The sequence below is a fragment of the Gossypium hirsutum genome, chromosome A03, assembly GCF_007990345.1.
Source record: "Gossypium hirsutum isolate 1008001.06 chromosome A03, Gossypium_hirsutum_v2.1, whole genome shotgun sequence".
In the NCBI taxonomy this organism is placed as follows: Eukaryota; Viridiplantae; Streptophyta; class Magnoliopsida; order Malvales; family Malvaceae; genus Gossypium; species Gossypium hirsutum.
Window position 1 is genome coordinate 70,265,100 of NC_053426.1, and position 13,206 is coordinate 70,278,305.

At 33.8% G+C, this 13,206-nt stretch overlaps 1 protein-coding gene across 1 annotated transcript; it reads left to right on the top strand.

The window, feature by feature from the left end:
- Positions 1 to 8,765: 8,765 nt before the first annotated feature.
- Positions 8,766 to 9,895, top strand: LOC107888189 (protein GOLVEN 6). The gene is made up of 4 exons (XM_016812306.2): positions 8,766 to 9,079; positions 9,172 to 9,242; positions 9,355 to 9,424; positions 9,504 to 9,895. Exons 1-4 carry the CDS (start codon positions 8,971 to 8,973, stop codon positions 9,665 to 9,667), a joined length of 414 nt encoding a protein of 137 aa, XP_016667795.1. The 5' UTR covers positions 8,766 to 8,970; the 3' UTR covers positions 9,668 to 9,895.
- Positions 9,896 to 13,206: the final 3,311 nt, after the last annotated feature.

The window sequence follows — 13,206 nt, forward strand, 5'->3', positions numbered from 1 at the left end:
CAGTAGCAAAGTCCTACCCAACCAGCCTCTACACACCATCTCTGTCTAACCCTACACTCTATGTGGGGATTAAATCATCCACCCATCCCTACACTCCAAATAGTACCGAATGCGGCAATAAACAGTATTTTATAGCTGAGCTGCCAGATATTAGGCTTAAGAGCCTTTCAGTACACTTCTTCCAAATAATATCAACCCACCCCAATGTAATGCAACATATAATGAAATGTCATGCTATCACAGATCTATCAGATACACATACAGTTCATTGCACATGCTTATATATAACATGCTCAATACATAATTCACATAATCAACTTCACATAGATAAGGGTCTAAGTAGTGCTTACCGACCCTACGGAAGGTTCACAGTTGACTTCGACGAGCCGTGTAACCTTAACAAACATTTCAGTAAAAATGGGCTCAGACGCCCATATGGCCTGCCCGTGTAGGCCTACACGGCCCAAATTTACCTTGGCCGTATGGATCACACGGCTTGGTCTAAAATACCACACATTCGTGTGGACCCACACACTCGTCAGCCCCACATGGCCTAAATTAGTCTAGCCTATGTGTCGCACACGGCCTGTCTGGCCATCACACAGTCATGTCATGTGTACATAACTTGACCTCGTCGAACACACACTTGTATTAGGGCACACGGCCTACCACATGAGTGACCACACGCCCGTGTAGCATCGATAGTGAGGTTTTTGGCTTTTATTGAAACCTCATTTTCTGTGCAATCGAGTACACATCTGATATTATTTTTTATGTAAAAGCACTCCTAAGGTCACCAGCACCTATAATCGACAACCAAACTCCACCATCAGTTATAAATCGCAACTAATCCGAAACCAAAACATTGGCAATGGTTCAATTAAACCATTCGTCACTTACCTTAGAACGAGCAACGAGGTTTACAAAAGATTAGAACGCCAATTGAACTCCTCCAGTCCATTGATTTTCCTCTAACATAAAAATTAAACTCCATTAATCAAGAGTTCTTTAACCAAACTCAAACCGTGCTCACTACACTTATCGAACACACACCAAAGACCGAAACTATGAGGTATGAGAAAGTGGCAAAAGGTCGAAAGCAGGGAGCAAAATCGATGACAAGAAAAGAGGGAAAAGAAAACAAAACGAAGAAACTTCTAAAAAATTTTGAGAGAAAAAGAGAGAAAACTGAAATTTGGGAAAAACCAACAAAAAGATGTGATACACATCCACTAACCCACTTCTCAGAGTTTTGACCCCACCAAAACACTTCCTAAGAACCGAGCAAAAATAAACTCCCTTTCTCACACATGGTTCGAACTCAAGACCTTCAGCAAACTAACACTCCACCTAACCATCAGACCAACAAGCCTATTTTGATTTTAATTTACAAAGAATTAATATAAGCCTATTGAACAGAGATAGGGCTAAATTCCAAAATAATCAAAATTTGCCAAAAGCTAGGCTTGAATTTGGGACCTCTCACACACACCTAAAACACTTAACCGCTGAAGCAGATACACAATTGCGTCCCATTTTAACATAACCAAAAATATAAATTTTGGGGCGTTACAGCCTTTGCATGGTCGATGTAGAGAACTCGCTAATCAACAAATTCTATTAGTGAGTTTTGTGTTGGCAAACCATTCTATTAGTATCCGTTAAGTGATTTATTTTATTTTACATATAGAGTTCACTAGTGGTGGATTGTTAGACTCGATAGTTTTCTTTGTAAGCGCAAAAAGTAAGGCTGCAGCTATGGAACAGTGTACCATACTCGCTTGTGAGACATGAGTATATTGTTAAGTTTTAGTGGGTTCTTTGTTAAGATGTACTTGGAATTGAACTACAGTACTGTAGATGACAGCTTAATATGTTTAGATAGTTGAATGACTTATTTAAATGGTTTCTTATGAGTACAAGCAAAGTGTACCACTCTGATTAGTGGTAACAGTGCTGTTTAGTAGAAAGGATTACCTATAGATTGATATGTCACCCACCAAGGGTTGTCGAATAAGCTCTGAATTTCTGGCCATGTTTATGGGTTATTTTGAGTGTCGTTCGGACTATAAATAATAGTGTGGTTGGTGAAGTAGGGGTTTTTTTTCCACCTTATTTTTATTCTTATACCCCAATAAAAAGGGAATAACCTCGTCGGGGAAAACCAACGAGTTTCTGAATAACAAGTAAAGGCTGTGGATTGTAGTGAAAGAATTATGGTGTAAATTATGGTGTAACCAACTTATTTGAGGCATTTAAAAAGTATCCAACTTGTATGAGTCTTCTGTAAGTCTCTTTCGTGTCTCTGTATATTGATAGTTTATGGGTTATCATAGTTAAAGTTTATGAGTACAGATAAAACCATTTTCTCCGAAACATGGTAAGTCATTGCATGTAATCATCTGCATGTGCATATGAGTGATAAGAATTAGACATGACTTCCTTAGTGTGAAAACTCAATATTCGAATATGTCGAGGCATTGGTAGGGCATGTTAGTTTTTAACCATGTCAAAAAGCCTTGATCTTATGGGAAAACGTACATATTTTCAAAATAACGTGGACTAAGACATCTGTTATGATGTGTAAATATGGGATTCGAGGTTAGCAAAAGGAAGGGCGTGGAAAAATAGTAAGAAAATGTGAATCTGGATTTGTTGTATGTAATACATGTTGTGTATATTCAAAATGAGTTAGAGAACGCCAAAAAAAAATGTTGATTATGCAGTTGCATTACATGGTATTATCGCATGATAAGTGTCAAGTCTTAATTTTATTAAATATGTTTCGGAAGACACGTATCCATCAATTGTAGTGTTTGGTATATTATATCGCCAAAGGAAAGTTAAACTTAGTAGGCGTATAGAGACCAGTCAACCAGTATGTCTGGGATGATAGAGTAAGTGATGATAGCTTTTGTGTCCATTCAGGTAATGTATTTGTTCTGTCGATGTTAATGAAATTGTTCTCTAAGAAAGTAGTTGTGTATTTTATTCGATAGATGATAAAGTTCGCCAGGGGATACTATCCGCTAGGGATAGGTATTCCCCATTGTTGTATGTAAGGGGGTACAAGCCCTATTTCCTCTGCATGAAGTTTGTTAACTTATTGTTATTTATATATGTATATATATACATTTAGGTAATCTTGTTCATGGGACTTGATTAGAAAGGGTTGAGCATTTTTATTTCTAGAGCTCACTAAGTTCTTTTGAACTTGTAATAGCCTAAATTTTCAGTGGTGTCGGAACAGTGATTCGAGATCACTAAATCCGATAAGTGAGTAGAAAAATATTAATAATTTAGTGAATATAAGTTAAATGTGAAGTTAGGAAAATTTTTGAAATAGCGAATAGTGTACAAGAAATAAATATTAAAAAAAATTTAGAATCGAAAATGAGGTATCGAGTGTTTGAAAATTTTAAAACGAGCCATAAATATTTTTATAAATATTTATGGAGTGTTAATAAGTTAGTATTAAAGTTTCGTCAAGAAATTTTAAAGTTTCGATGGTTAATTAAATAAAAAGGATTAAATTATAACAAATGTAAAATTATGAGGAATGATTAAATAGCTTAAATGATAAAAGAAAGAGGGTTTAAAAGGCAAATAGACCCAAGGTCTATTTGGGCTGGACGGCAAGGGGTTTGAAATCAGCAAGAAAATTGATGAATTAAGGGCAAAATTGGAATATTGCAAAATTAACTAAATAAAGCTAGGACTAAATAGGAAATATCTAGATTTCTCTTCATTTCTCTTCAATTCCAGCAGCTAAAAACGCCATAGGAGGGTTCTCTAAGCTGGTATTTCTTAATTTTTGCACCAAGTGAGTTAATCCTTGCCTTTTTCTTGTAATTTGTGTTTCTAAGACTTTTACAACAAGGTCCTACTATTAAATTCATTAGTTTTTGATTTCATGGATGAAATTGAAAGTCACCATGGTTGAGTTCTGTAAGTTTATGATGAAATAGAATGAAATTAAAGCATTAATTTGTTTATGAGATGATTCTATTAGGTAATTTCAATAGAAATTGATTTTTAGGACCTAATTGTGAAAATGTTTGGAATTAAAGTCTATTTCTGAAATTTTGATTCCTAAAGGTTGTAAACTAGTTAAAGGTGATAGAATAAAGTGTTAATTGAGAAAAATCAGCTCAATTGAGAGGCTAATTGAGTAGGGACGAAATTGTTATTTATTAAAAGCTTAGGGGAAAAATGATAATAAACAGCTTGCACTAAAACAGTTTGGACAGCAGCAGTAGACTAACTTTGAAAAATCACCATAAATTGTAGGAATCAAATTAGAAGATGAACAAAATATGAAATTAAATCTTATTGAGTCTAGTTTCTCATAGAAGAAACGGTGTAAGCAAATAATTTGTAAATCATGAGATATAATGAATTTTGTGAGACAAGGTCAGAATGAATTCGAGTTCCCCTGTTCTGACTTTGAAAAATCATAAAAAATTGAATAAAAATAATTAGGGGCTTAAATTTATATTTCCAGAATCCTGAATGAGTCTATTTTCAAAGAAGCAAACGAGAATATCATCCGAATTCTGTATGAAGAGATAATTAATTTTTAGTGAAGAAGGGTTAGAACTGTCAGACAGCAGAACAGGGGTGACTTTAAAGAATAAACTGTAATTATTGGCTGAACCAAAAATTCTGAAAATTTTATGATAAGAAGATATGTGAGTCTAGTTTCAGTGAAAATTAGCGGATCCTAATTTGGAGTTCTGTAGCTCAAGATAAAAATAATTTAGTGACTATGACATGGATGGATAGCATTGAATATACATAGGTAAATAGTAAAATTGCAGATAATGTTACTTGTAAGCGGGTTATAAACATTAAGGATGTGAAATAGAATGAATGTGAAGTCAATACTGATAAGTGAAAATTTTATATTATAGATCAAGAAATTGAGGATAAATGAGGAAAAGTGAAAATTTCGGAATAGTTCAAGAAATCTCTACAACTACTGCAAATTGTTCCGGGTAAGTTCGTATGGTTAAATTATTAAATTTCAATGTTATTTTATGAATGGTGATTAATATTTATGTATGTTAATTGTTGAAAATAATTAAATCATGTACAAAAGTTACGAAATTGAACTGAGTATCTCAGAGGAACGGAACGCAGGAAATGAGTACGATCGTTCGGTGAAAAAGATGAATTGACGGTAAATTACCCAAGTAAACCGAGATTCAGCATTTGTTGCGAACTCTCGTGTTTGCTTTCTGTTTAGCTCTTACGAGCTTCCGTTAACTCATATGAGTTTCAGTTAACCCTTTTGGGGTTTCAGTTCAGCTCTGATGAGCTTCAGTTAGCCTTCGGGCTTCCGTTTAGCACTTATGTGCTTCAGTTAGCCTTCGGGCTTCTGTTTAGCACTTATGTGCTTCAGTTAGATTTCGGGTTTCAGATCACGATGTACTAAAATCTGTAAGTCGTTCCTTAAATTGACAAGTCAGTAAGCCGTAATTGTAATGTGTGGAAAAAGAAATGTAAATAATGTTATCATTATTTTTGAGCTCAATTAAGTAAATTATTTTTAAAATGAGATTATGATTTACAAGATGAAAGTAACTTACTTGAAATGTCCATATGATTTGAATTTTTTGAAACTAATATTGGTAAGGTTTATGGTTTAAGCCGACGAACTTACTAAGCTATAGTTAGCTTACCTGTAATGTTTATTGCTCTTTGTAGATTAACGGGAGGGTCAGAGGATCAGATCATCACGCTCAAGTCACACTATCTCGATTTTCCGGTAGATTTTGTTATAAATACTTTAAATGGTTTATATGGCATGTATAGGAGCTGATGTGACTATGTTTAGTATCAACTCATGAATATATTAGTTAAGTTAATATAAGTTGATATATGATATGAATGGAAATTAATTAAGATGTTTAAATACTACATGAAAGTATGAATGGATATAATGTTAGATAAAATAAGGATTAGTGATATTGTTAAAAGATGAATGTGATTTGGATGAAGATTGTATTTGTTGAGTTGTTGTTGTGTTGAGTTAGTTGCAAATTTGAAATTGCAGGGAAGGTTAGATGTTTCTAAAGGGGTTATATTGAATTTTTTTAAAAAAATTATTATTATTATATTACGAAAAATTTTCGGAGTACTTGAATAAGTCCCTATTCATTTATAATACGTGATTTAGGCTTCGAGGGTTCATAAAAAAAGACTTAATGATTTAATTTTAATATATTTGTTGTTTATTCATGAAATTGTTTGTAAATTAACCACTATGTTCGGTAACGCCTAGTAACCCTATTCTGGCGACGGTTTGGGATTAGGGGGTGTTACAGAACTTACTCCATTTCTTTCACTTTTCTAGGTGATACCATGGCGTAAGGGCTAGTGGAAGGGACTCAACCAGAAAAGGCGACCTCTGTTGTGAGCTTCGCCTATGTTTGTTTTGTAACATGCATATGTATATTTTGGGGCGACGTGAAATATCAATCTTGTATTTTGAAATGATGTATATGTCTCTTACTATGAATATATTTTACAAACTATTTGGCACACCCTAAAAAGCCTTGTTTGGTGAATAGTTTTGTAGTACCTTGTTTGTCAATTATGGTTCAATAATTTCAATTGTTTTATTATGTCGGATTGCAAAATGTTTTCCCATGATTTTCTAAAATATAAATTATAAAAAAATAATAATCAAATTTAAGTTTATTTTTGGTCGTAAAGCCTCAGTCCACCAATTGGGGCCGGGGTTAAGGTGTTACACTCAATCTCCATACTCAGTTAAAAGGGCTTGCAATTAATGTGATGAGAACAACTTAATATCATGTAGAAAAGTAAGGATACAATAACGCAAAAATCCCATGACACTCAAAGCTTGTTAGTTGTAAACAGAACTTGTAAAATTGTTGATTTTGTGTATTAGATATTTTTTCAGTTGCAACTAGATGAAGTTACTACTAGTTTTAATAGTAGAGATAGATACCAAAAATTGTTTTTGAAATTTGAGATCTCCTACGTTTGTAAGACCTTTCTTAGAGAGTAATTAAATATAAAATCAACAAGTACAAGTTGTGGTTTAAGTTTAACTCACTTACTAAGTTGCAACCTTACTCCCATACTTCGAACTAGACCACTCTCCCCTCAAGTTTTTCCTCCTAAAAGCTTAGATGTAAATTGATGAAACAATTTAGTTTGCTTACAATTTTGTACTCCAATAAAATTCCTATTGAACAAATAAAGTGCTCTTTCACTCTTGTACAGTAAGATAAAATAAGTCGTAAACATAAAGTGACTTGTTTGAATTACAATTAGTGTGAATATCTAATTCCACAAAAATAGGCTTTAGATAAGTCTTCGATAAAGTGCATAACTCAAAGATCTTCCTTTCATCAAATTGGATCACATTGAGAGTATCGAATACCTCTTTGCTTGACTTATTTTTGCATGAATATCTTCAGTAATGAATTGCTAAAAATCTTCAAAAATCATAAAGTAAAAATCCAAAAAATATTATTCAAAATATGCGAACCTAAGATAAATTATAAAAGCGTACGAGATGTTTCTTAAATTTGCAACTAACATTGCATCTAACAGTTATAATTAGCATTAACGCAACTATTATGCCGTCTGGTCCTCGTAGTAGAAGTAGGAGGAGGTTGGTTGGTTGTTCACTTCATCATGTGAAGGAGAGGTGTCCCAATAAGTTGAATAGGAGCTTTCCCTACAATTGCAATCTCGATCCATGGCAACAGGGTTTGGTGAGGGAGGTTTATTGATACTTTTACTTGAGTCAGTAACAGAGAATGGTTTTGGCATATTGTCTCGTGGAGTTCTATAATTTGCTCCCTATGTCCACTGGACTTCATCCTCATGGTGGGATAACTGTTGCTGTCTGAGAGACACCCATATTTATTAACTTTATTAAAAACAAACTATATACCATTTTGAAATAAAAAGAAATTTTTATTTGATAGTTATGTAATTAAAAAAAATTAACGTTATAATAAATCTAAATATAAATAAAATAATTTTAACAATGTTAACATTAATATCTAAATTTTAATTTTGAAATATGAAAAGTAAAGTGATTAAATTTTTTAAAGTAAAAATAAAAGAATTAAATTTCAAAATTTCAAAGAGTTAACTTATTATATATTTTAATCATATAAAAAAATATGGCAAACTTGAACGAGGCATTCACCCACTACCGAGTATAACATAGCATAGGATACCATTCTGTTAAAGGGTGCTTAAGAGAAGAAAAACACTAGAGAAAAAAGGATCAAGTTAAAAAGTACTTCCAAACTCCAAATTTTTTAATTCAACATTGTCATTTATTAATTGCTACACCTGAGCAATTGATATATATATTGGAGTTGATTTTGTTTATGGAGGTTGAAGTCACAGCCACAGCTGTTGATCATATATAATAAATAATAATAATTACTGTTATAGTTAAGGATTGTTATGTAGGTCAAACATTCTGGCTAGTAGAACACCTTTGTCTTCATCATTCATTTCTTCAATAATCTTTCATGGATTTACTACACCATGCACGTGTTTTGTCTTTGAAATACCAAAGCCTCACATCCAAACAACAATATTAACATTATTTTCCTGTCTGTCTTTTACCTGTTTCCAACTACAATTTTATTTATATTATGACTAAAAAAAATTTATTTGACCGCCTTATGTTTTTCCAATGAGTCACTGAATTTTTTAATTAGTTTTAAGTTTTTAAATTAGTAATTAAACCACCTATATCAGTTGTGAAGCCTTTTAAAAAAAGGAAGTAAAATTTTCAAGTTTTTTTTTCGTTTGTAATTACGTGTTTTGGGACTCTACATTTTTGTGCTTTGTGTCTGCTCTTTTTTTCTCTTTTTGTAAATTGGGGTTTTCCTTCCATATATCCCATTCTCGGAAACATTAGAAAGCTTAATATAAACCAAAAGGACAGTTGAGAGAAAAAGTGACATGGAGCTGATAGGAGGAATCTTCATTGCTGTGTTTTGTTTTAGCTTTTTTGCACTGCAAACAACTTGTACTTCCCTGCAAATCCAGCTGCAATCATCAAGTGAACAAGGTAAAGTACAAAGATTTATGTTTCTCATGTGTCTTGTCTCTCATTTTTCATTATCTAATAATGAGTTTTAAGTGTGCTTTAATCATGAGCAGGAAAAGGAGTTGAGCTCACCCCACCCACAGTTCAACTGCCTAGGAAACTCAGATTCGCTGAGGAAGTAGCAGTAAGAAGAATCTATCTGGAAAAGAAATTCAATCTTAGAAATCATTAAAAAAGTTATTATCATCTTCCTTCTTAGACTTATCTACAATTTCTGCTTCACTTTGTTTGTTCAGAAACAGTTACAAGGAAATGTAGCTCAAGCTCATTCGATTTCAAGCACCAAGAAGCTGGAAGATGTTTCAGGTCACATATCTAACTACTATAATACACCACTAGGTAAGTTATTTTTGTGTTGATAAGAAAGTGAGAATGGGGCATGCAGGCAAAGCAAAGCAGAAAGAGGAAGCAACAGTGCGTGGAAATCGTGGAAGAAGGCAACAATGGAAGGAAGGAGGGCCCGACCTTTCACATTATTTGACAATGGATTATTCCAGTGTAAGAAGAAGACGTCCCATACATAACAAGTCCTTCCCAGTTGCTCCTTGAAACCTGGTCTGTTGATCCCCGGCCTACGGTATATATACGAGAACCAGGATCACAATTTTGTTAACCACCCCAAGAAAGAAAAGTTGTAGTACAAGTAATGTTTTTTTTTTTGTAATTAGGACGAAAATGAGGAATATGTTTCCTTTGTTTCTGTTTATGGCCGACATTTCTTTTTATCCAAACAAAAGTAATAAAAGATGAGGAGAAAACCCCGAACTTGAAATTTATTAGTTATATTAGAGGCTAGTGAGTTTTGAGTTTAATTTGCATAGTTTTTAGTTGGTCGTCAAACTCTAATATTTTATTTCAATTGCATTACAATTTAAATGGGTTGATATAGTTGTAGAAAATATATTTGGTATATTGTTAGTGGAGTTTTTAAATTTCGTAATAAAGAGGATTGACAAGTGTTTTATAGAAATATAGTAAAACATTAAAAAAATAGATATTACAAAAAGAGACCATGTTAATATTTATTCCACAAATAATTTTAAAAATTATTATGTGTTTCTTCTTTTTAATATTTTATTTTGTCCTTATAAGATACTTGTCAATCTTCTAATCTTACTTGTAGAGTATAAAAGCTCTACTGACAATATATCAAATATTTTCCCATGATTTTTTTAGTTAAAATCAAATTTGAATAATTGAAAATTGTAGTAATACTTTATTGGATACATGAAGGACTACTAGTATTGTTGATGCACTGGATCAACAGTTGTGAAAAGGGATGGGGTTGAATGGTTTCATTCTATATGAGTAGAGAACCTGAATGGTTTCATTCTATATGAGTAGAGAACCAGAAACATAAAAGAAGAAGAAGCCCTAAAGTCATATGCCTTAGAATTTTATTTTATAGGTCGGGTAATCAGGTTGGATTCCGGTTTGGATCCCGGATCGGGTTGTAATTATTGTTAAATAACAATTTGTCCCCCACCTAGTCGAAGTAAAGTGCCTCTTCTCAGACGATCTGGCATTTATGAAGTGCATGTAATTTGGGGCTTACCATATAGGTTTTAACTTGAAGCGATTGTTGAACAAATTTTGTTGTTTGATAGTGTGATATAGGAGTCAAAATTTGTGTTGCAGAATACTGCGAACTGTATTTCCTTAGTAACATTAGCTACGAGCGTAGGTTAACGAGTTGTTAAAACTTGCAATCTTAAACCAGCGAACTTCTATAATATCAGCTAGGAACGTAAGTCCGCGAGCTGTTTTGGAAGCTGCAATCTTAAGTCGGCAAGCCTTTATAATATCAGTTGGGAACGTAAGCACGTGCTAAGTGTTTTGGAGACTGCGGTATTGAACCTGCAAGCCTTAAGATACCAACTGGGAGTGTAGGCTCGCACTAACTGTTTTGGAGGTTGTGATATTGAACCTGCAAGCCTTAAAATACCAGTTGGGAGCATAGGCTTGCACTAACTATTTTGAAGGCTGCGATATTGAACCTACGAGCCTTAAGATACCAGCTGGGAGCATAAGCTCGCGCTAACTATTTTGTAGGTTGCGGTATTGAACTTGTGTGCCTTAGGATATCAATTGGGAACGTAGCCTCGTGCTAACTATTTTAGAGGCTGTGGTATTGAACTTGCGAGCCTTAGGATACCAGCTGAGAGCGTAAGCTCGCACTAACTGTTTTGGAGGCTGCGGTATTGAACCTATGAGCCTTAAGATATCAGCTGGGAGCGTAAACTCATGTTAACAATTTTGGAGGCTACGGTATTAAACATGCTAGCCTTAGGATATCAGCTAGGAGCATAGGTTGGCGTTAACTATTTTAGAGGCTGGCGTATTAAACCTGCAAGGCTTAGGATATCAACTAGGAGAGTAGGTTCACGCTAACTGTTTTGGAGGCTATGTGTAACACCCCTAACCTATCTCCGTCACCGGATTAAGGTTATGAAGCATTTTATGTACAATCGGAAACATTTAAAAATTATATCATTCAATAATTTAATCACATCATCAACCATTCATACATATGCATAGTGTTCCTAAATCGAACCCTCGAGGCCCTAAAAATAGTTTAAAAGTAATTCGGGACCAATTTGAAACAATTTGGAAAGTTTAGAAAAAAAATAGAAAAGTTTGCAAAATAGGAGCCACACGGCCATGTGGCCAAGCTGTGTGACATAGCTCTAGGCCGTATAATTTTCGAACTAGGGACATACGGCCATGTCCCAACCTGAGTGTAACTCACTAAGTAGGGTTACAGGTCGTATCACACACTCGTGTGCCAGGCCGTGTAACTCTCTAAGTTTCGCGAGATGTCTGTGTGCTAGGCCGTGTGTTAGCCCATGGAACTCACTGACTTGCACCCTAAGAAAATCATCAGATGACACACGGCCGTGTCACCAGGCCGTATTCCTCACACGGTTGAGTCAAATGCCTATGTCCCAGGCCGTATGAACTTAAAATTTACCTAAAATCAAACTATTTCAAAACGATTTCATGCATAAACATTTAGTCCAATTATGCACACTTTAAAGAGGCCTAAACACCATTAAGACTTACATAACCATACCATTTCAAGCATCCTAAATTACATAACCAATATGTCATTCAAAGGAACCACAAATATTCCAAAACAAAACATGGCAAATCAAATCAATCTTACCTTATTTCAAGCATTATAACCTAGTTCAAATGCTTACCAAACATACCACAAATTGACCATTGCCAAACCATTCTAAACATACCATAAAAATAAACTTATTTACAAGCTTAAGCATGTGTCCAAAATGACAAAGTTTGTTAAGCATTTAAGTGTGCTAACCAAACATAATCTTCAAGACATAAACATAACAAAGTACCACTATAAAACATTCTATACATTTCAAAACCATACATTTGTCTATATATACATGCCACTACCCTAAGAGACACAAAAGCTACCAACTTTGATAGATAGTGTGAGTTGGTTTAATGATCCCTCCAACTGTTAGCAACGTTTAACTACAAAACAATCTATAGGAACCGATAAGCGTACAAATCTTAGTAAGTACATAATATAACCTTTAATTTAACTAAAAATAAAAACATTTCATACACTATTTGATTTAAAGTTACTGGAATATAAACAGGGGCACTAAAGTGCATTCAAGGTACCTAAGTAAAAACAGGTGCATATAGGTACAATTAGGGGTATCGAAGTACAAACAACGGCACGTATGTGTAATCAGGGGTACCGAAGTACAAATAAGGGTACGTATATGCAATCAAGGGTACTAAAGTACAAACAGTGACACGTATGTGCAATCAAGGCTATCAAAGTACAGTAATTTTCTATAGATACATTAATTAAACACAATTAGAAATTCATTTACGTATTGAAATACTATGAACTTACCTACTATTCGATTCTGATAAACATGCAGGGACTAATTTGCTATTTTTCCTTTTTCTCGGTTATTGTCTTTTTTTCCATTTTATTTTATTTATATAATAATTAAATACAATATATTAATGTCATACATATTTCACATTCCATTCAATGTATATAACCCTTAACTTTTCATTAATTACACATTTTCCCTAAA